The sequence below is a fragment of the Drosophila eugracilis genome, unplaced genomic scaffold, assembly GCF_018153835.1.
Source record: "Drosophila eugracilis isolate 14026-0451.02 unplaced genomic scaffold, ASM1815383v1 contig_367, whole genome shotgun sequence".
NCBI lineage: Eukaryota > Metazoa > Arthropoda > Insecta > Diptera > Drosophilidae > Drosophila > Drosophila eugracilis.
The window spans coordinates 3,369,020-3,387,718 of record NW_024573224.1 but is presented as its reverse complement, the minus strand read 5'-3'; the positions used below and the strand labels follow the sequence as shown (position 1 = coordinate 3,387,718).

The 18,699-nt window shown below is 39.3% G+C and overlaps 6 protein-coding genes across 9 annotated transcripts; 3 read left to right on the top strand and 3 right to left on the bottom strand.

The window, feature by feature from the left end:
* Positions 1–490: 490 nt before the first annotated feature.
* Positions 491–1,605, bottom strand: LOC108113709. Its single transcript, XM_017224388.2, has 3 exons — positions 1,383–1,605; positions 650–1,129; positions 491–592 (listed from the first exon to the last, which is right to left on the bottom strand). Exons 1-3 carry the CDS (start codon positions 1,492–1,494, stop codon positions 513–515), a joined length of 672 nt encoding a protein of 223 aa, XP_017079877.1. The 5' UTR covers positions 1,495–1,605; the 3' UTR covers positions 491–512.
* A 986-nt stretch (positions 1,606–2,591) lies between these two features.
* LOC108113732 (inositol polyphosphate-5-phosphatase A) lies at positions 2,592–7,358 on the top strand. Of its 4 annotated transcripts, XM_017224418.2 has the most exons (9): positions 2,592–2,760; positions 2,970–3,200; positions 3,548–3,727; positions 3,789–3,961; positions 4,016–4,103; positions 4,158–4,313; positions 4,368–4,607; positions 5,158–5,194; positions 6,930–7,358. In XM_017224418.2, exons 1-9 carry the CDS (start codon positions 2,683–2,685, stop codon positions 7,202–7,204), a joined length of 1,458 nt encoding a protein of 485 aa, XP_017079907.2. In that variant the 5' UTR covers positions 2,592–2,682; the 3' UTR covers positions 7,205–7,358. The 4 variants fall into 4 exon arrangements, with proteins under 4 accessions (XP_017079907.2, XP_017079908.2, XP_041674709.1 ...); XM_017224419.2 differs by lacking the exon at positions 5,158–5,194 and having other exon boundaries at positions 6,930–7,105; XM_041818775.1 differs by lacking the exon at positions 6,930–7,358 and having other exon boundaries at positions 5,158–6,738.
* A 2-nt stretch (positions 7,359–7,360) lies between these two features.
* Positions 7,361–8,595, bottom strand: LOC108113735 (transmembrane emp24 domain-containing protein bai). The gene is made up of 5 exons (XM_017224422.2): positions 8,327–8,595; positions 8,145–8,265; positions 7,847–7,917; positions 7,651–7,777; positions 7,361–7,590 (listed from the first exon to the last, which is right to left on the bottom strand). The coding sequence occupies exons 1-5, from the start codon at positions 8,504–8,506 to the stop codon at positions 7,469–7,471; spliced, it is 621 nt and encodes a 206-aa protein (XP_017079911.2). The 5' UTR covers positions 8,507–8,595; the 3' UTR covers positions 7,361–7,468.
* A 371-nt stretch (positions 8,596–8,966) lies between these two features.
* LOC108113730 (YTH domain-containing family protein) lies at positions 8,967–14,025 on the top strand. Its single transcript, XM_017224416.2, has 10 exons — positions 8,967–9,127; positions 9,193–9,226; positions 9,398–9,419; positions 9,568–9,666; positions 9,755–9,862; positions 11,472–11,566; positions 11,634–11,777; positions 11,840–12,504; positions 12,571–13,483; positions 13,550–14,025. Exons 2-10 carry the CDS (start codon positions 9,209–9,211, stop codon positions 13,589–13,591), a joined length of 2,106 nt encoding a protein of 701 aa, XP_017079905.2. The 5' UTR covers positions 8,967–9,127; positions 9,193–9,208; the 3' UTR covers positions 13,592–14,025.
* LOC108113733 (purine nucleoside phosphorylase) lies at positions 10,121–11,441 on the bottom strand. Its single transcript, XM_017224421.2, has 2 exons — positions 10,364–11,441; positions 10,121–10,304 (listed from the first exon to the last, which is right to left on the bottom strand). Exons 1-2 carry the CDS (start codon positions 11,192–11,194, stop codon positions 10,269–10,271), a joined length of 867 nt encoding a protein of 288 aa, XP_017079910.1. The 5' UTR covers positions 11,195–11,441; the 3' UTR covers positions 10,121–10,268.
* Positions 14,026–14,703: 678 nt separating the features above from the next.
* Positions 14,704–18,667, top strand: LOC108113728 (telomerase-binding protein EST1A). Its single transcript, XM_017224414.2, has 10 exons — positions 14,704–15,010; positions 15,070–15,437; positions 15,495–15,944; positions 16,006–16,385; positions 16,453–16,595; positions 16,653–16,788; positions 16,845–16,940; positions 17,011–17,808; positions 17,978–18,114; positions 18,168–18,667. Exons 1-10 carry the CDS (start codon positions 14,824–14,826, stop codon positions 18,308–18,310), a joined length of 2,838 nt encoding a protein of 945 aa, XP_017079903.1. The 5' UTR covers positions 14,704–14,823; the 3' UTR covers positions 18,311–18,667.
* Positions 18,668–18,699: the final 32 nt, after the last annotated feature.

Genomic DNA, 18,699 nt, shown 5'->3' with positions numbered 1-18,699 from the left:
TTTTGGGTACGTAGGTCTGCAGGAAGGTACGAACAAGTAAGTACCTAAGTAAAGTACTAAGTAATCCAAAAAAAAATTTTGTAAGCTTTACCAGTTAATTCAATTAACCGTCCATTTTATCAAATAGCATAAAATAAAAATCTGTTTATAAATTTGTTGATATTCAAAGTCGGTTATTTAAATGAATTCCCTCTTATATTATTATCTTATTAATCTAAAATATTTAGACAGCAAGCTGTTATCTTTAAGACGAGTAGGCCAATTAATATATTATAATAATCCCAGAAGCATGATAATTAGTTTAAAATCCTAATAACTTTATCTATATTTTTAATAAAATAAATAATGAAAAGGGTTAACTTACAAAAATTCATTTACCTTAACCATTTTATAAGACAAGAACACTTTTAAGAAATAAATTTTTTTTTATTTTTAAGACAAATTTTAACAAATAAATAATAAAATGTAATACAATAAGTAACAATACATTTTAAACTACATTTGGTATAGATCTATGAGCTTCTTCCTTCGAAATTTTCTATCGAATTTATAACAAAATCGTAAAGATCTTCAATTTGTTGGGCTAATTTATCTGTAAAAAGAAAGAAATTATTATCATAGATTAACAATTTCTATTTAATATCGTTACCCTTATCTGTTTCTACAAATTTACTCTCCATTCCATCGCTCTCACCAGATCCAGACATCATATCATCCTTGAAAATATTTTTCAGCTTTGGCAAAACCAAAAGTAAGAATATTAATCCAATGAACTTGACAATTTTCTTGAATATCAAGAGCTTAAGCAATATCTTTCCAAGGGTATATAAGTTGATCTTGGACTTCAGTTTTTCTAAAAAGGAATCGTGCGAATGATAGGGCATGGGCGGAGCTGGCTTATAAAAGGGAGGAGGTGGTGGACCATAGGACGGATAACCAGGAGGTGGTCCATATTCAGGAGGAGGAGGTAGGTAGTTGTTGTTAGGGGGTGGCAGATAGTTGTTGTTTGGAGGTGGATTATATTGGTATCCATTGTTTGGCGGAGGAAGGTACTCTGGGGCAGGAGTGGCTGGAGGTAGGTAGTTGTTGTTCGGCGGTGAGCTATAGCTATAGCCTCCATTGTCATTGCCTAAGAAATACAAATTAAATGATAAACAATTTAATTTTTTTTGAGAAGTGGGTCTTATGTCTATTAAATGAATTACGCATGTACGCATTAAGAATTGTTCAATTCAAAAATATCCTTTCTTGCTTTTGTCATTTTATAGCACTTAACGACTTTTATTTCAAACACACTTTATTCATATTGTGTTAGAATATTAGGATTCTAAAGTTTATTTAACACATATTATTCCTTAAATCCTTTTTAAAAGTTCACGCACCGAAATCCAATGAATTCGAGTTTTGGATATCCCCGGAATAGCTATCCGGCACAGCGGCACATGCACAAATGCAGGAAGCGCATATCAGAACGACAAAGTATTTATTACGCATTTTTTTCGATCGCGGCGAGATATGAATTAAACGGTTCCTAAAAGTACAATAAACGGTTTTCTGGCGGTCCGGCTCTTTATAAATTTTGAGCCGCAAAACTTTGTTGCAAAGAAAATATCTGACGGACGTATGTGCAAGTATTTATAACTGCCATTGCTTTTCCCCCGAAAGGTTTGGCCCCTACTTATAGGGCATATATGCAGGTTGAAGTTGGAAGCACTTGTGTATTCTTGCAAGAAATGTAGCTACCGTCTCACGTGCTGTTCAGTATTCATGCTACGTGCAATCGCTTGGATTGTGTTGGGGATTTCGAAAGAGACGCAAAAAGTTCAATACAACTTTCACTACCCAACTTTCAAAAAGCCTGGAAATAGCAACCGCCTATACAGTATTTGCGAGTTTCAGTTCGGTTTTGGGGTTTCGACTGTTTTTTTGACATATTGTTAAACTCGTTTTGTGGGAATTAACGATTTGCATAAGTGACACAAATTGATGACATTTTAGACAAGTGTTACGAATGTTACAATTTTGTTGAATTTAATTTGAAGTCTTTAACGGTCTAGTTTTAAAAATAACTTTGACTTGGACATATTCAATTGGAAATAGGGTATATAGTGAGTATTCACCGTAGTAATTAATAGTTTTACATCGCCGGATATGCTCATAATATAGACGATGGACCTTTAATTTGGTTAATGGGCCAACACACAGCTTGAATTGTTAATTCCGGAATGCAATTATTGGTATTAAATTGTAGTCACATTGAAAAACTATTGACTAACTAAAAACTATTAATAAAGATATGTAATTATGTTTTCTGATTATTATTTTAATCTTAATCAGTTCCGGAAGTGACCTGATTTTGATTTCCAACAGATGGCTGTTGTTATTTTAAAATTTCAAATCCCTAAAGATAGGAAAATGCAAATAGAAATCAAGCTAAAAGGGAAAAATATGTTTTCCATTCGTTATCAAAAATATCAGTTTTTGAAAGTTAATATTGTAAAAAATATATTTAAATTTGAAACATTAGTTAAACGGTCACTTAAAAGCTGATAAACGAAATGGCCTAGTTTTCTACAAGCAGTACGGTCACACTGCGCCCCTTGACTCAATTAGTATTTACAAATTGGAACGCTGATAAAAAAGTGAATAAAATTGTTGCATCGCAGGCGAAAGTGTCATCAAATGGACTCAGCACAGGAAGACGGGTCCTGTACGGATATATTTCTGGTCACGGCAAACGTTGGCAGCTTGTTCGAGGACGTACGTAGAACCGTGGAGTTGATACGATGGCCATAGGGCTATAGGAAGTATACATGTTTACGTACGGCCCATACATACACGATGCGTAAATCGGATATTTATGTATGGACCCACTGACATAAATATGTATATCCGAATCCGTGTTCCCAAACAAATTGGTATTGTCTACACCCGCCCCCCAGTAATCGAATTTCCAATAAACTTTGCAGCCGGAGAGGCTTCTTCAGCTATGGCTAAACGAATTCCTCGCCAAAATATCCCACGTTCAGCCCCGTTTTCTGGCACTTCACCTCCAGGAAGTGGGCGGAAAGACGTATGAGAAGTCCATGGAATATGTCCAGGAGTTTATTAGATGCCTCTGCGATGCCCCCGAAATGGCCGACTTCACCTGCGTACACATCTTCATGGACGAGGACTTCAAGTCGGCCGAGCACTTTACGGTGGGTAAATATTTTGTTTCTAGGTCTATCGGTATATCAACAAAACAAATTCTGATAATTTAAGGCATTTAAAGCACTTATTCTTTAATTATAAGTATACGAAAATAATTGTTCTTTAAATTGTTATTAAGTTCAGTAGTCTTAGTCATGAGGGATGAGTTGATATTTCACTTATCACTTATTTTTAAATATTTTGAAATTCATACAGTTATGTTTAAAATATTAGTGCTTTTGATAAAAATGTTTTATTTTTTGTTCAAAAAATTTTCATATTTAAAGGAAAAAAAGTAACCTTTTTGTTTGTTGATATTGAAAGTAAACCTTAAAATTAATATTTCAATTTGCAGGCCCTTGGAAGTCTTTATTTTGTCCATAAGGATGTTGTATCGTTGAAAATATGGAATTTCCTAACCCACAGTTGGGAAGAAAGTCTTCAAGATATTAAAGATAAACATATCTATTCAGGAAATATTGAAACTATTGCCACCAAGGAAAAGTCTAAATTCCCACAGCATTTCTTTCCGGAGGTAAGTTTTAACCATAACTTAAGACATAAATTAATTAGTGGGCTTACTAATTGCCATCCAGTGTAAATGGTCCCGGAAAGGCTTTATGCGAACACGGTGGGAAATAAATGGCACAGTCATCGATCTAGTCAACATTCATTTATTCCATGATGCTTCTAATTTGGCTGCATGCGAAAATTTTCCTTCCGTTTATTGTAAGACGCGGAGAAGAGCCCTAGTTCATACAATTGAAAGGTAATTACGATATTAGTTATCTGAAAACAATCTTAATTGTTGCACTTGAAACAGGTTCCATTTGGACGAACAGAATGGCACTGTGCCATTTTTCCTCTTCGGGGATTTTAATTTTAGATGTGACACTGAAGGCGTTGTGAAAGTAAGATTACTAACAAAATTGTCTACCAGATGTTTAACAAATTCTTTGTAATAGGAATTAACTGAAAATTTGACGCCTCATCGCGTTCAAAATGTCAAGAATGAAAACGATAAAATCCATTATCGTAACTCAACTGGAAACAACGTACTTACCGTTGGAAAAAAAGAATTTAGTCATGCCGACCACCAACTTAAGTTTAAAGAAGATTGGGTAAATATATAATGATATTAATAAAAACAACAACTAATATTGCATTCTTTTTAGCTAAAGAAATTTGACAGAGAACTGGAGCCTCTTAAAGATGTCCTAGTCGAATATCCCATTAAGTTTGTGCCGTCATATCCCTTCGAAGAAGACCCAGAAATGCCCACCGACTATATGTCCACTCGCTGTCCGGCCTGGTGCGATAGGATTCTAATGAGTCCCCAAGTCCATGAGATTATTCGGGGTGATGATTGGACATATGGAATGATCGGTGAAGGAGTATGCATGGGTGACCACAAGGTAAATTAGCTTAGAAGGAATTAGACTTTATTTCCCTTTTTAGTAACTACAGGAGCAATCTAAAACTACTTACAAATCTTGATTGACTTCAACCTTTGCACCACTTTTGATAAATATTCTTGCTCTCCGCTATTAGAGGCTTCGTATTGTTTCCGAATGTCTTACACAAAAATAGGCTGTTTCTAATTCTGCTTCCATTCTTAACAACTGTGTTTTCCTTCGGCATGGTGTCGCTTAGTCCACTTGTAGTGCGCTTACTATATCCTCTGAAACAGATATTCAAACTGTAATAAACTAAAAACACAACTGATTACACGGAAAAGGATCTATAACAGATAAATCTGTAAGGATATTTTAAGGCTTCGGTTCATCGAAGTTAGTTTGAATACAGTTTTTAATTCCGTAGTATCGATTTTAAATCAGAATTTAGAACCTATTAAAGATGCGGATAGGAAAAATCGGAGGGATCATCATATGTATATACCATTTCTTATGGCATTTTCACTTCAATCGGTCTAATAATTATTATCTCTTCTTTTTTGTCATGTAGCCTGTTTACTTAACTGTCCGTCTTAAACCAAACAAAGGTACTTATAGATCTTGTGATTGCAACTACACGAATACTTACGCCAAACCCAACAATATATCAACATCACCTCTGCCCGCAGTCAAACTGAAATATTGTCCCTATTCGAATAAGCTCTTTGAGGATATAGCCACCAGTTCAAAGTTGATTAACGAAACGGAAGCTCACAATTTGTACAATTCAATGAAAATTAGTCAAGACGACGAGGCGGGCAAAACGACTTCCTCGAATTTCCCCAATATTAGTATTAACATTATTGATTCCGATAATATCTGCATGTGCTTGTGCGCACACCTTTCTAGTAATAGTCTACTGCAGTTCGACGATTGCACCCGAACCGGCGAAGCCATTTGTCCCATGTGCCGGAACATAATTAAAAGGCAGCCCGTTGCTCATCGATATAAACTGCTGTCAAAGCGTCTGATGCTAACGCAGGACATCATAATTAATCGCATTGATACACAACACTTGAGCACGGACTCCGAGCGACTTTACGAAGATCCCTACACTCCGGAAAGCACTGAGTCCCACTCGCCATATCCGGAAATCACTAGCTCTTGTACCTCAACCTCGAGCAGTTCGCGCAGTCCTTTAGAACGTAGACTGGCCCCGGACAGAATATCAGAGAGTAAAGCTGGCGATTCGGATATTTCGCCCTGCCCCGAAGTGGTTATTCCAGTCGCCGAGAAACCCTCCCGGGGCACCGTAACTCCTGGCCAGCTAAAATCACGGCTAGAGAACCTAAAGCGCTTATCCATCAAAGATGAAGTCAAAGACGAAGACACAGTTGATGAGGCGGGAGCGGGTGATGTTGAACCAGTTGACGCTGTTTGCCCCCCAAGCTCTGATCCAACGCGCCCAAAACGCAGCTCTAGTGTTATTCCTATGTGTTGTACTATCCACTAATTTCAGTTTTTTGTTATTTCTATTTATATTTCGTTCTTAAGAAAAGTATTTTTAAACTGGCGATTTAAATTCCGCTTGTTTAATCGCTATTCATTACCTTATACTTATTTTACGCCTGATATATAGTAATGCATGCACGGATTTACCAAAAAGTACGGCTATGCTTAAACCTTAGCTTTTAAATTTGTTGTTCTAACAAAAAATAGTTTGTTATTTATACAATTATCTTAAGTAACGGAAATCTCTAAGCTCTTTATCATTGAAACTCAAATTTCTTTATTAAATCTCGTATATATTCCCATAACTTGCAGGCAATTTGGGAGGTTAAATCTTATAAAATCTCTTATAAAAGTTTTTATTTAGTATGTGCCTTTTGTATTTACTTTGTGTAAATATACTTGTAGACCTACCGGAATCATATGTAAATATGTCGAACAGTTGTAGTTATAATTTGTAATTTGTTTGCATTTCAAAAGCCAAATCGAAATCTTAGCAATCTTATGTATTCTGTTCCTTTTCGCAGTAGCAGCGATTCAGCTTAAGCCCGTATTAAACTATTTCTTTGAATCTGTGTTTTAAATATGTATATTGTTTATGTGTTCGTCTTCTTTAAGAAAATAAATTACGTTTTTTACCTCACTTGTCTTCTTTTCTTTTTATTTGTATCTTATACTTTTTTTAAAAGCGGAAATCGCCAATCTTTTTCAGTTGTTTTGCCTAATATAAAATCTGCAAGCCGGCCAAGAAATATTTGTGACTCCAATAGCCCGGCTGGCAGACTAGTTTGTTAAAATTAGTTTATCTATAACCATCTGCTTGTGTTTTTGTAGGCCCTGCAGATCCCACTGGTATTTCCCAATTACCGGAGAGCTTGGCGAACTTGGTTAATCAAGCGCTGAACGACGATAGCTTGTGGATGGAACAATCCGTGGTGGACGATTCGAGTGCATCAAACAGTTCCGTTGCCAAATCGCGCTATATCTTGATGAAGAAGGGAACTACAAGTCCGTGCAAGGAAGACCCCGATGAAGCCGGGGCGTTGGCTATTAAGACCGAGGGTCTTGATACAGAAAGTGCAATGCTGCTGAAGGAAACTACCGTCTAAGAGCTTCAGAACTATTAACTAATGCCAGCTGAGCCAATAACTTGTACCGTGTGGTTTTGTTTTATGTACCTGTTATGTTAAACGCGTCCAATACGAGCTATTTATTTGTCACACCGCCAAGACATGTGGGAAGCAGTCGCAGTAATAAAATATACATACGTGGTAGTTGCATTTATTTCAGAAAAATGTTCAAAAGGATGAAAGGATGAAATCTAAACCAGGCATTTAAACACAGTTCCACGGATTAACACTACGGCTAGGCGATTATTCGATGAGTTTTTTTGCTTTGAAGTATCTGCGAAGGTACAGAACTTGCCACGTCGCCAAACCCAAAAGGCAGCACATACTGAAGATGCTGAAGAACAGGACCCGGCTGTTGGTTTTCTCTGTAGGAAGATAAAGAAAAAATTAGATAAGTTTATATGACATTTTGTCACAATTCTCACCATTGGTATCACGCATTTCTTCCTCTCGCTTGCGCATAAGAACGAAATCACGCACAATGGAGTCGGAAAGGTCCTCCAAACGCTTAAGATCAACTTCCAGGGGCTTCAGCTTGGAGGCCTCGCCGATCTTTTTTTTTTAGGGGTAGAAAAATACAAGCCATTAAGAGATAAGAGAAGTTGACTTAAATTAACTTACGCCTTCATAGCTCTTGGTTTCAACACCCTTTTTCGTCAAGAGCGTAACTTCCTGTACAAGGCCGCGTTGGTCTGGAAAGATAAAAAGATATATTAAATTATCAAGATACAAAGTACTCTAAAAATCTAATTGAAACCCACGAGATCGAACGTAACATCATGTATTTCTTACAAGGGGAAGATGCTGAATGATCTTACCCAATCTGTCACTTCAAGTAAATAAACATTAAAATAGTATGACGTGTGATTTTCATGGCAGGTATGCCCATCCAATGAACATTACAAAGCATATGACTTACGTGCAGGAACTTTGGATATGAAGCATATCTCGTAGGCGTCGTACACCTCTGACATGAAGCTGAATTTGCCCTTACTAATGTGCTCCTTCTGCGACAGGATGTGTCCCTTGGTATCGCGAGCCTTTTCGACAAAAATGTCTTATTAGATCCACGGGAAAAAATATACCATAAAGAAAACTTACTATGTAGTCGATGATCTGGCCGGGCACGTCGGAAACCTCGTATTCGCCCATTACCAGTTGATTTGCCTGGATGTCTTCCTTGAGGCACTTCTGGGTGTTCGGCGACAGCTTGAACATCACGGCATGGCTGCCCCAGGCACAGGCCATCAGTAGGCACATTATAAAAGCCGCCCTCGCCATAGCTCACAATTTAAATCTAATAAAATCTACGGCTGACAAAGATGAGGTGGCTACTTTTTAGAGCTGGGACAAAATCGATGTGTTCGTTATATTATCGATGTTTCAACATGTTTTCGAAAATCGACTATTTTACTGTAACAATCGATTATTTACCAGGTTACTAAAACAACATAATATATGAATGACTTTCGTTTTGGTATTTTCATCGATGAAAACTGAATGAATACTGTTGTAATGCGGCCCTGGTATGTTTGCTATCAGGTAGTGTTAAAAAAATACCACTACATATTTTTTCTTTAATATTAAGTATTTAATGGGATTTAAACAGGAATATAACGAAATTTAATTTTCACAAGTTTTATAACCTAATTTCTTCTAAACTTTGGATTCAAATCGATAGCCGTTATTTTAGTGTTGCGAACATCGCTTTTGTCTCCGCAACGCCGTTCGGTAAAATAGATGGCTTCGGAAGCGTTAAGAATTCTATCACTGTATTGGTTAATGTGCGTGTGGTGTCAGTGTATGTGGTTCTTTAAGTAAAAAATATATCGGAGTTTTTAAAAACTTTTAAGCAACAAATTCCGCCTGCCTTGTGTTTTTATATCATTTATTTTAAGAGGGGTAATAGAGCGGCAATTATCTAACCGAATCAGAACCGGAATACTTATTACATTTCCTATTTGCAGGCAAAAAGTGCAGCAAATGTCAGGCGTGGATCAGGTAATTGTATTTTGCATACACACATATGTACATATGCTCGGTTCGATTTATGTCGGGATTTCGCAGGAAGATTTTCGATAAAAACGCTGTGATTGTGTACATCGAAGTGATGTAGATGTAATACATAATACATAATAAATATAACTAACCTGCGGTGTGTTTTTGTTTCAGATGAAAATACCAGGAAACACAGGTATATAACCTACCACCACAGACAGAGAGCCGTTTTCTTATAGACAGGAACAACTACTCTACTCGATAGCCCGACTTTCGATCGTATTTCTTGCTTAATGTGCGGTTTTAATGCGATTTTCTCTGTTTTACCATGCCCCATAATGTAGCTAAATCGGTCGAGGAGCGCAATATACCATGGAGCCAGCAAGTCGATGAGGCCTCGTACGAAAATCTGTCCTCTCCCACTCACGATGAAGTCGTCTCTGGTGAGTACTTGACAATATAGCTTATATTAGATCCTTAACCATCTAACAATTTCCATCGATTGCGCTTCCAATTTTTCCACCTATCAAGTCAATGAAAACTCTATGCAATTCCAATATCCGCCGTTTAACTTTAAGGAGAATTGCAACACTCCATGGAATAATATGAACAAGGGCCGAAAAGCAAACGCCAACCATGGTATGTATAGTTGTTTTCACCCAGCAGTACTCGTACTCAGTGTGTAATCGTTCTCGCTAACTGGTTTTTCGACTCTGCGAATATGCATAAGTCGGTGCACCGGGAAGTCGATTAGTCCGATTAGCTTCCTATTGGATTTACTTGGGCCTTATATCTCTCATTTCCTACTCTCGCAGATTGTCAAGAAAAGATCAAGATCAAGAACAGCTGAACTGAGCTATTATAATTATACGAAAACATTTAATTGTTCCACTATACGTTCAAGCGTTATAGAACTTATTTTCCTGTATTTATTTACAAGCAATTAAGCTTCACATATGCTCAAATCACTAGATTTTCTTAGTAATATATTTATAGAAAAATGTATAATTTTATTTCGAAACAAATGTTTTCTAACGAGGACGCATTATTTACTATTGGCGAAGTTACTGCACACTAGAATCTGCAAATATTATATTGTAGAATAATTATCTATATATAACTGCCAAGTATCAACATTACCTTTGCCTTCAAGATATCCTCAGCCCAATCCTCAGCAGCCATAGTTTTTATAGCCGTGGTCAAAACCTTCTGAAGGTTTTCAGATTGCTTCTTGAAAATGTAGATGATTTCATGGGTGGTGGCGTTAGGCTGCTGGGCGCACCAGCACTCCATGTTGGTGACCAGACCCAAGGAGGCGTACGGGATTCCGGCCTCTTTGGCCAAAATGGCCTCGGGACAAAGGGTCATGCTCAGCAGGTCGGCGCCCCACTTACGGAACATATTGTTTTCGGCAACGGTCGAGTAACGAGGTCCTTCCAGGGTGAGAACAGTACCACTAGATCGGGTAGGAAATTCTAATTCTTTGGCAGCATTTATAAGGTGCTGCCTGGTGCGCTCGCAAAAGGTGGGATTCATGGGAACGTGGCAGACTCCCAAAGGACTTCCTACGGCACCGTCATAAAAGGTCTGGGCACGCCTTGTCGTATAATCGATCACATCTTCGGGTACCACTAAATGTCCCGGCTGGAAGGTATCCCTTAGGGAGCTAAACGTGTTGGTCACTAAGATATGGGTGCAGCCCATCTTACGCATAGCCCATACATTGGCCCGGTAGTTAATGTTACTCGGCATGATGTCGTGGCTTCGGCCATTTCGCGACAGGAGACACACATTTACGCCATCTATTTGGCCATCGATGACCACATCTGATGGTTTTCCAAACGGAGTGCAGACAGCATATTCCATGCGCTCTTCCAAATATATGGGCTTGTCCAGATTGGCCTCTCCAATTATACCAATTTTAATTGGAATAGTATCCGGTTCGAGTTCGCTGTGTAAATCATCCTCCATTTGAAAGACAAATTTTGATAATTTTCTTAAAATTTATTTGCCTAAAAGTGAAATATAATCAAATACGAAATGTAATTTCCAGTTGCTTTGTCTCCTTCAATTTTGTAGTAATCCATTTTCACCCACAGATTTCCCAAGTGTTTTGTTAAGGAATATTTTCCCAGAAATTATAATCAAATATAGGCGCGTCTTATGGCTCAGTTCATAAATAATTGTATTTCTTACTGCCGCAATATTTAAAAAATCATTCTTATTTTTGATTTAACAACACTTACAGATTCATATAAAAGACATGGACATAGTATTCCCAATAACACACGACGCGATGAACATCAAGTAAATCCTTGGAATTCCAGGAAACCAGCAGCACAGGTTTGTGTATATACATATATGTTCCAAACCTTACAATTTAATTATCTTTAAAAATAATTAACAATAGTCGATTCGAAATGAGAACGATCACCCGTCTACAAAGCTGGATAACAGAACAAGCGATGAAGCACAAAATCAAGAAGTTACTGCTGCTCCCAAGAAGACAACATGGGCCTCTATTGCCTCTCAGCCGGCAAAACTAACATCCAGAGTAAGTACCTTGCACCTTTGGCCACCGACCGAAATATCATTATAACCTGGCTATGTATACAGGCAGCGTCCACCACTTCCAACAATAAGAAAAAGGGTCCCGGCATGCCACCACCACCAATGGTTCCAGGAAAGCACAATTTAGATGTTAACGTATGGGACTTGCCGAACAATAAACCACCTCCCGTACCTTCTCCTCCCTCGCCGATCGACTTGGGATATTCTGACTTAGGTTCTGATTTTTCCATATCGGGCAACACAGCACCTCCATTGGGCGCACGAACCGAGAAGGTGCACAAGGACACAGAAAACTTCCAGAAGTACGAACATAAGGGCTTGGGCAGCAACAATAATTTCAGCAGAGCCAAGGTTTCGCCAACGGGTCCCGTCCGAAGGAATCTAGGAACCCAGCAGCCTGTTCACCATGCAGCCCCTCGTCCAGCGACTAATTCAGGTCCCTTTGGACCACCCAACGCCAGGAGACACGAGGGCGTACCACATCCAAACCGAAACTCAGAGCGATCAGGCAACTATAACAGTTTCCGGAGCAACGAGTTTGAGAATGCTTCTAAATTTGAGTACCGGGACGAGAACCAATCACGACCGGTGGAAGCCACATCTGCAACCGAAGAGGTGCCTGTCGATCCCCAACTTCTGTTGGACGAATTAAAAGACAAAAACAATTACAACCCAAAAGTGGTGGACTTGAACAAAGCTGCAGAAGCCAGGTAAATTTACTATTGATATATGTTAGATTTCACAGCTTTCTAACAACCTTATTTATCCTTTTTCAGGTTCTTCGTCATTAAATCGTATTCCGAAGATGATATCCACCGCAGTATAAAGTATGAGATTTGGTGCTCAACCGATCACGGCAACAAGAGGTTGGATGATGCCTTCAAGGAGCGACACAAAGAGGGCGGCATCATAATGCTGTTCTTCTCGGTGAATGGGTCTGGCCATTTCTGCGGCATGGCACAAATGATGACGGCGGTTGACTATAACTCAACGTCGAGCGTCTGGTCCCAGGACAAGTGGAGGGGCAAGTTTAAAGTGAAATGGATATATGTGAAAGATGTGCCTAATGTAAAACTGCGTCACATTCGACTGGAAAACAATGAAAATAAATCGGTGACGAACTCGAGGGATACCCAGGAAGTTCCCAACGATAAAGGCATCGAAGTGCTCCAGATCTTGCACTCTTACAACCATTCAACGTCCATATTCGATGACTTCTTCCACTATGAAAAGAAGCAGGAAGAAGAGGTCTCCTCCAAGCGTCCGCCAATGCACGTACCCGATGGTAACAACCAAGTACAGGCCCCACTTGCCCGCAGTTTCAATCGCCAGGCGGACGATAAGGACAGGGATCGCGATGGACGCGGCGGCATGTCACAAAAACACTTTAATGCTGGAGGAGGAGCTGGTTTCCGAAATCCAGGTCATAGGGGCGGTGCCGGCAGTGGCGGTTCACACAGCAACTACAGCGAGTATCGTCGAGGCTTCGACATTCAGAAATCGGGCGGCGACTATCAGTTCAAGGACCGAGACGGCCCGGACTTTGACAGAGAAAATGACTTTGGGTCCCACTACGGATCCAATAACCGAAAAAATGAATATCAACAGAATAATACGAACAGGGCCAGGTTAAAAACCCGTGATCGTGATTTCAGTACTGAACAAATTAAAATCGGCGTGCGCTTTAAGGTGAGTGAGTCTCAAATTGCCTTCCAAAGACTTCGCTAATCAATTTTGATTGGTTTCTTCTTGCAGGACACCGACAAGGATAAAATGCGAAGCAATGAATATTCATAAATTTACTGAGCTGCGGTAGAAATCTTTTTTAAATGATATTGAATGGACATCCACAATCCGTTGAATTGCTTAGAGACGTTAAATTATAATTTTTAGATTTTTTAACCATTGCGTGTACAAGATAAAATCCCGATTCATGAAACAAACATATAAAACAAACATGTGGGAACTAGGATTAATGATTAAAATATGATAACATTTTTACGTAATTATTTATTACAATATTTATATAAATCTATTGACGCTCACATTGAACAGTTCATAAAAAATTAATGATCGATTTTGCCGATATATACAACATTTATAAACACCAAGGAGTCTGCTTCAGCCATTCCTTGTAGTTGCACTGTAACAATTTATACAACTTATTTGAATCTAAAGTGTACACGACTTATGTATGTATAATATAATTAAAGTAACCAATCCATCATTTACTCATTGACTAAATTATCTACATCTCTTAATATAAATCAGCTATTTGTAAGAGATTGATCAAAAATTTCCTTTCCAAAATGCTTAACTTAGTATTTTCTAAATAATACTTACCACATAAAGCAATATGGGCCGAAAATGATTACTTTCACAGCGCTATCCAATAAATTTACGTTAGTGGAAGACTGAAACAGTATAATTAAAAAAAGTCATGTACGTAACAAAATTAAACCCGACAAAAGATATAAACATAAAGCGAACTCATACTCTAAAATGCAAAGACTTATTTGATTAAAAAGCTATTATTTTCAGTTTAAGGAACAGTATGAAATGTTTGGTCTAATCAAAACAAATTATTAAACGATTTTCTAGAAGAATGGAGAACTAAGTGATTAATCGGGAGTTATATAATTCCGGATTCCTGTAGTTATTTCTTTTTGATTCAATTTGACTCCAAATGGTAAGTAATTAGCCGATGATATTATCTTGTTCGCATGTTTTATAAAAAATTAAGTAAAATATAAAGTTGTTCTTGACTTCTGGCAGTTGAGAAATGATCTAAACACATTTTAAAATGCAGTGTCCCCATAAAAGATTCACTTAAAATACAAATTTGGCGCCAACAGGATGCAATTGCTAGCAGTCAATACAGCATTGAATACGACCTGGTCACACTACTACACTCTGGTTATTGGCCACACTGCCACTCTACAGATTTTTCGAGGCGTAATTTACACTCTACACATTTGACAAACTTCCAACAAAGGGATAAATGCACCAGCAAAAGCATCGCTTGAAATATGATTCGAAAGGGAACGAGAGATCAAAATGATATATCGCTGATCATTGGGACGCTGCCTAAACGTCTGCAGAATAAAATCGCGGCCAGCTGCAGCCACAGCCACGCAGCAACAACAACAGCGTTGGAGACGGAAAACGCTGAAAATGCGGAGCCAGTTGCTACGACTGCGAATGCTTCAAGGCCAGGTAAACGTATGCATGACGCATTATATATACGTATATAGCATCTTTCGATTTCACCACAGTCGCAATCCTCAGCAAGGCGGCTCCTGGGAAACCTAATCCCGACGCGGCCCATCCCGTTTTGGATACCAGCGGGAAACTAGTGCGGGAAGGTGGAATTCCTGGCATCTTGCGCGTAGCACCCTCTGTAACGGGTGGTGGAAATAAAAATGGAAATGGCAAATGCGGACACAATGCTCGTCGCAGGGGTCGTAACGCGCACATTGGCAAGGATAAGGAGCATGCTCCGCAGTCGCCAGTTACGCGCACCCGTTTGACCACTGAGCATCCGGATTGGTTTGAACCTCTATTGAACATGCCACATTCGAAAAACATTGTCCAGTTGTATGATCAGCTAATGGTTCTAAATCAAAGGAATCTTATATTAGTGGTGAGTACGTACATTGTGCCCCAGAGATCCATAATTCATTAGAGAAACCTCCCCCAGAACTGGAAGAACTTTTGCTATATTCACGACCAGCTGCAGGACGCCTTCAAGCATCTTATTTTAGAACAGCTTAAGTTTGTGTGTGAGCACAAGGTCGATGTTTTCTTTTGGAAACTACTTTTCTACAATGTGCGGGATCACCTGAAGCGACAGCAAACGGACCAGGCGCACACCCATACTCTCATTTTGATTGAGCAAGCCACCAAGTTTTACCGCTTGGTCTACGACAAGTTGATGACCAAGTGTGTAGTATCGTCGCGTTGTGAGAGCGCTCTCAAAGTGGTGGCCCAGCGACTGCTTATATGCCTGGGTGATTTGTCGCGCTACCGGGTTAATCACGTTAAAGCTACGGACTATGTAGAGGCGGCTAAATACTATCAAAAGGCGCAGGAGCTGGTGCCCGGCAATGGGGCACCTTACAATCAGCTGGCGGTCATATCCATGTATCATGTAAATCGATTTAAAGCTCAAATTAATGTTATTCTCACTAATCTGCATATATATTCTTCAGCACAAACGATTTGATGCCGTTTACTATTACGTCCGTAGTCTGTTGACATCCAACTCAATTCAAACGGCCAAGGAAAGCCTTCTCGATTTGTTTGACGAGATTCGGCGCAAGTACGAGGAGACCGAGATGAAACAATCTCCCATGCATTGTGCAGTGGCGCCGAAGAACCAAAAGTCAAAACAGATGCGGAAAGAGGTCTGGATCTATCCAGACGGAATTCGACGCCTACATCGCACCGACGATAAGGGCAATAAGGCAAAAGGCAACAAGGCGACCGTGGCCGAAGTCAACCGTTATGAGGAGATGGCACCGGAGGAGCTTCTGCCTCGCATCGTTTCGCTTTATTTATATCTAATAGGCAAACTCTATACCGGTACAGAGTAAGTATATTTTATGAAAGAGAAAGCTGAAAACCGGTGTTTAATCTAACTTTAAAATCATTCACAGCGTGGACTCGTTATATCCATTGCTTAGGAAACTGCAAATACAAATGGGCGCTGCGCTTAAGCACAACAACCTGTTGTCACGCTCCAAACTGCTGAAAATTGTGGCACTCAACTTGTTCGTCGTCGAGCACAACAAACGGAAAAGTATGAATGATAACGGCTAATCATGGGTAAAATTAATGACTTGTTTTTGTTGTATAGCGTCACGCCGGGAGATGCGTTATCACAGCTTTAATTTTGCCAACTCATTTTTTGGACTCATGCTGAAGAAAATAAACCAGTTGCTGGTCGGTTTCGTGGAGGACTCTACAAATATCCAGTGTCTTCCAGAAGAAGAGTACGAATAACCATTGCTGTTCATAAGAATTATTGTTTATTATCATTCTATTTTAGCTTTACAACAGTCAACACTTATTTGCAGTATGTAAAGGTTTATGTTCATTGGTTGAGCATCAATGTCGATGTTTGGGAACCTGTCAGAACGGAAGAGTATGTATTATATTTCTTATTCTGTATAATAAGTTTGGAGTGTATACTTATAACAATCTTTGTCCAACAGACATTCTTTCATAGATTGCTGGGCTGAGCTATTCACTCTATTCGAGTACATTGAATGCCTTTTAGGAAAGCAGAAACCGGGAAAAAAGGAAATTCTTTTGGATGAAGATATTGCCCTTAGCGGATTTAGCCCATTGGGTCGTGAATCGATGAGCAAGGATTGCCTCAAACGCGGACCAGAACGCGTTCAGTTCATCGAACGTATGCGAAGGATTGCTCAGTTCCAGGACTTTTATGGCCAGCATCAAAAGTCTTTGCAACAGCCTCTGGACTCGAGCTTCACCATTGAGGATCTAAACGCAGCTATGAAGAACGCCTTGGAAAGCTTTGACGCTGAAAGTTGTGGTCTTGCAGTAAACGTGTCAAAGGTCCAAAGTCAAGCTGTTGAGGAATTGCTATGTCCTTCCACTGACGCAGACGTATCCCAGCTGTGTAAGCTGAAGAAGGAACTTGAGGCCAAGGCTAAGGTTAAGCAGATATGCACCAGCAAGCTAGAGGAAATCCTCAAGTTCGTGGACACCAAAATTTACATTGAAGTGCGTCCGCGTTATCTTCTACCCGACACCAACTGCTTCATCGATTGTCTAGAGGACTTTGAAAAACTATCCACAGAGTTCAAGCGTTACACTCTAATTATACCATTGACAGTGGTCAAGGAACTAGATGGATTGTCCAAGGGCGTTAAGTTGGACTTATACCGCAGCTCGAAGCAAACACAGCGCATTCACCACTTTGACGAGGTGTCGTCTCGGGCAAAAAAGTCGTTGGAGTTTATCAAGTCGGCCAAGAGCAATGTCAAGTAAGCTATTGTTTTGTTTTTTGTTGGTTACTGATTTCTGATTTCGACTTAATGGGTGAAATCGAAGCCAGTTTTTTCTACGTATACATTTATATTATTTTTTGAAATGATGTCAACTTGCCTTTGCAAGTCTATAGTCATGCTTATTCATTATTAATTTCATTTTTAGATGTGCTACCACAAAAGGCTCATTTGTCAATGCTTCGGTGTTTGCCTTAGTTGAGGAAGAGTATCTATCTAACGACGACAAAATTCTGGCAACAGCCGTGGCTGTATCAAAAACGGCCAAAACCGAACAATGCACAGGTAAGCAAAATTTGATTTTCGTTTAAAAATAATACTTAATAATTTTATTTCAGATGGCAAGTGTTTCATTCAAACGGAATTAGTTCTTATTACCACCGATCGTAATCTTCGTGTCAAAGCCCTTTCTCGGAATTTAGCAGTCAGCGCATTGGATGAGTTCCTGCAATGGGCAAAGGATTGTCGTGACTCAACCTGAAGGCCCAGTTGGTTTGCAAATAGACCGGCTAACAATGTAAATGAACTCGTCCGTCGCATGATGCGGTGTGGAGCGAGCTCGAGCTAATATATTACCTACATTATACATAAATGACTATGTAAGTCGGGGTCGGCAGATGCAGACACATACGCTGGCCGCGGATACGTACACGACGTGGGTTCCAGAGGACTGGGACACGGGTACACAGGCGCGGATGTTGTGTTGTTTCCCCGGGGTGATGCTTTGTCCAAGCACATCACGTTGGTTTTCAATCATCTAATTTGTTTTTTCTCATTTCAAATTTATATTTTGTGACTTTCGGAATAATTAAATCATTTTGGATTGTTGTTCAATTAATATTCTGATTATTATTGGTTGGGTAAACTTGG

Coding starts and splice junctions, on each gene's coding strand:
- LOC108113709 (XM_017224388.2), bottom strand. CDS start 1,494: ATGCGTAATAAATACTTTGTCGTTCTGATATGCGCTTCCTGCATTTGT. Junction 1,130..1,382: donor CTCGAATTCATTGGATTTCG/GTGCGTGAACTT, acceptor TGTATTTCTTAG/GCAATGACAATGGAGGCTAT. Junction 593..649: donor ATTTGTAGAAACAGATAAGG/GTAACGATATTA, acceptor TTCTTTTTACAG/ATAAATTAGCCCAACAAATT.
- LOC108113732 (XM_041818775.1), top strand. CDS start 2,683: ATGGACTCAGCACAGGAAGACGGGTCCTGTACGGATATATTTCTGGTC. Junction 4,104..4,157: donor ACACTGAAGGCGTTGTGAAA/GTAAGATTACTA, acceptor TCTTTGTAATAG/GAATTAACTGAAAATTTGAC. Junction 4,608..5,157: donor TATGCATGGGTGACCACAAG/GTAAATTAGCTT, acceptor TTTGTCATGTAG/CCTGTTTACTTAACTGTCCG.
- LOC108113735 (XM_017224422.2), bottom strand. CDS start 8,506: ATGGCGAGGGCGGCTTTTATAATGTGCCTACTGATGGCCTGTGCCTGG. Junction 8,266..8,326: donor GCCAGATCATCGACTACATA/GTAAGTTTTCTT, acceptor TTTGTCGAAAAG/GCTCGCGATACCAAGGGACA. Junction 7,591..7,650: donor AGAAATGCGTGATACCAATG/GTGAGAATTGTG, acceptor ATCTTCCTACAG/AGAAAACCAACAGCCGGGTC.
- LOC108113730 (XM_017224416.2), top strand. Junction 9,420..9,567: donor GAAAATACCAGGAAACACAG/GTATATAACCTA, acceptor CCCATAATGTAG/CTAAATCGGTCGAGGAGCGC. Junction 9,667..9,754: donor TCACGATGAAGTCGTCTCTG/GTGAGTACTTGA, acceptor CCACCTATCAAG/TCAATGAAAACTCTATGCAA.
- LOC108113733 (XM_017224421.2), bottom strand. CDS start 11,194: ATGGAGGATGATTTACACAGCGAACTCGAACCGGATACTATTCCAATT. Junction 10,305..10,363: donor AGGATATCTTGAAGGCAAAG/GTAATGTTGATA, acceptor TAATATTTGCAG/ATTCTAGTGTGCAGTAACTT.
- LOC108113728 (XM_017224414.2), top strand. CDS start 14,824: ATGATTCGAAAGGGAACGAGAGATCAAAATGATATATCGCTGATCATT. Junction 15,438..15,494: donor AAAGGAATCTTATATTAGTG/GTGAGTACGTAC, acceptor AACCTCCCCCAG/AACTGGAAGAACTTTTGCTA. Junction 16,386..16,452: donor AAACTCTATACCGGTACAGA/GTAAGTATATTT, acceptor AATCATTCACAG/CGTGGACTCGTTATATCCAT.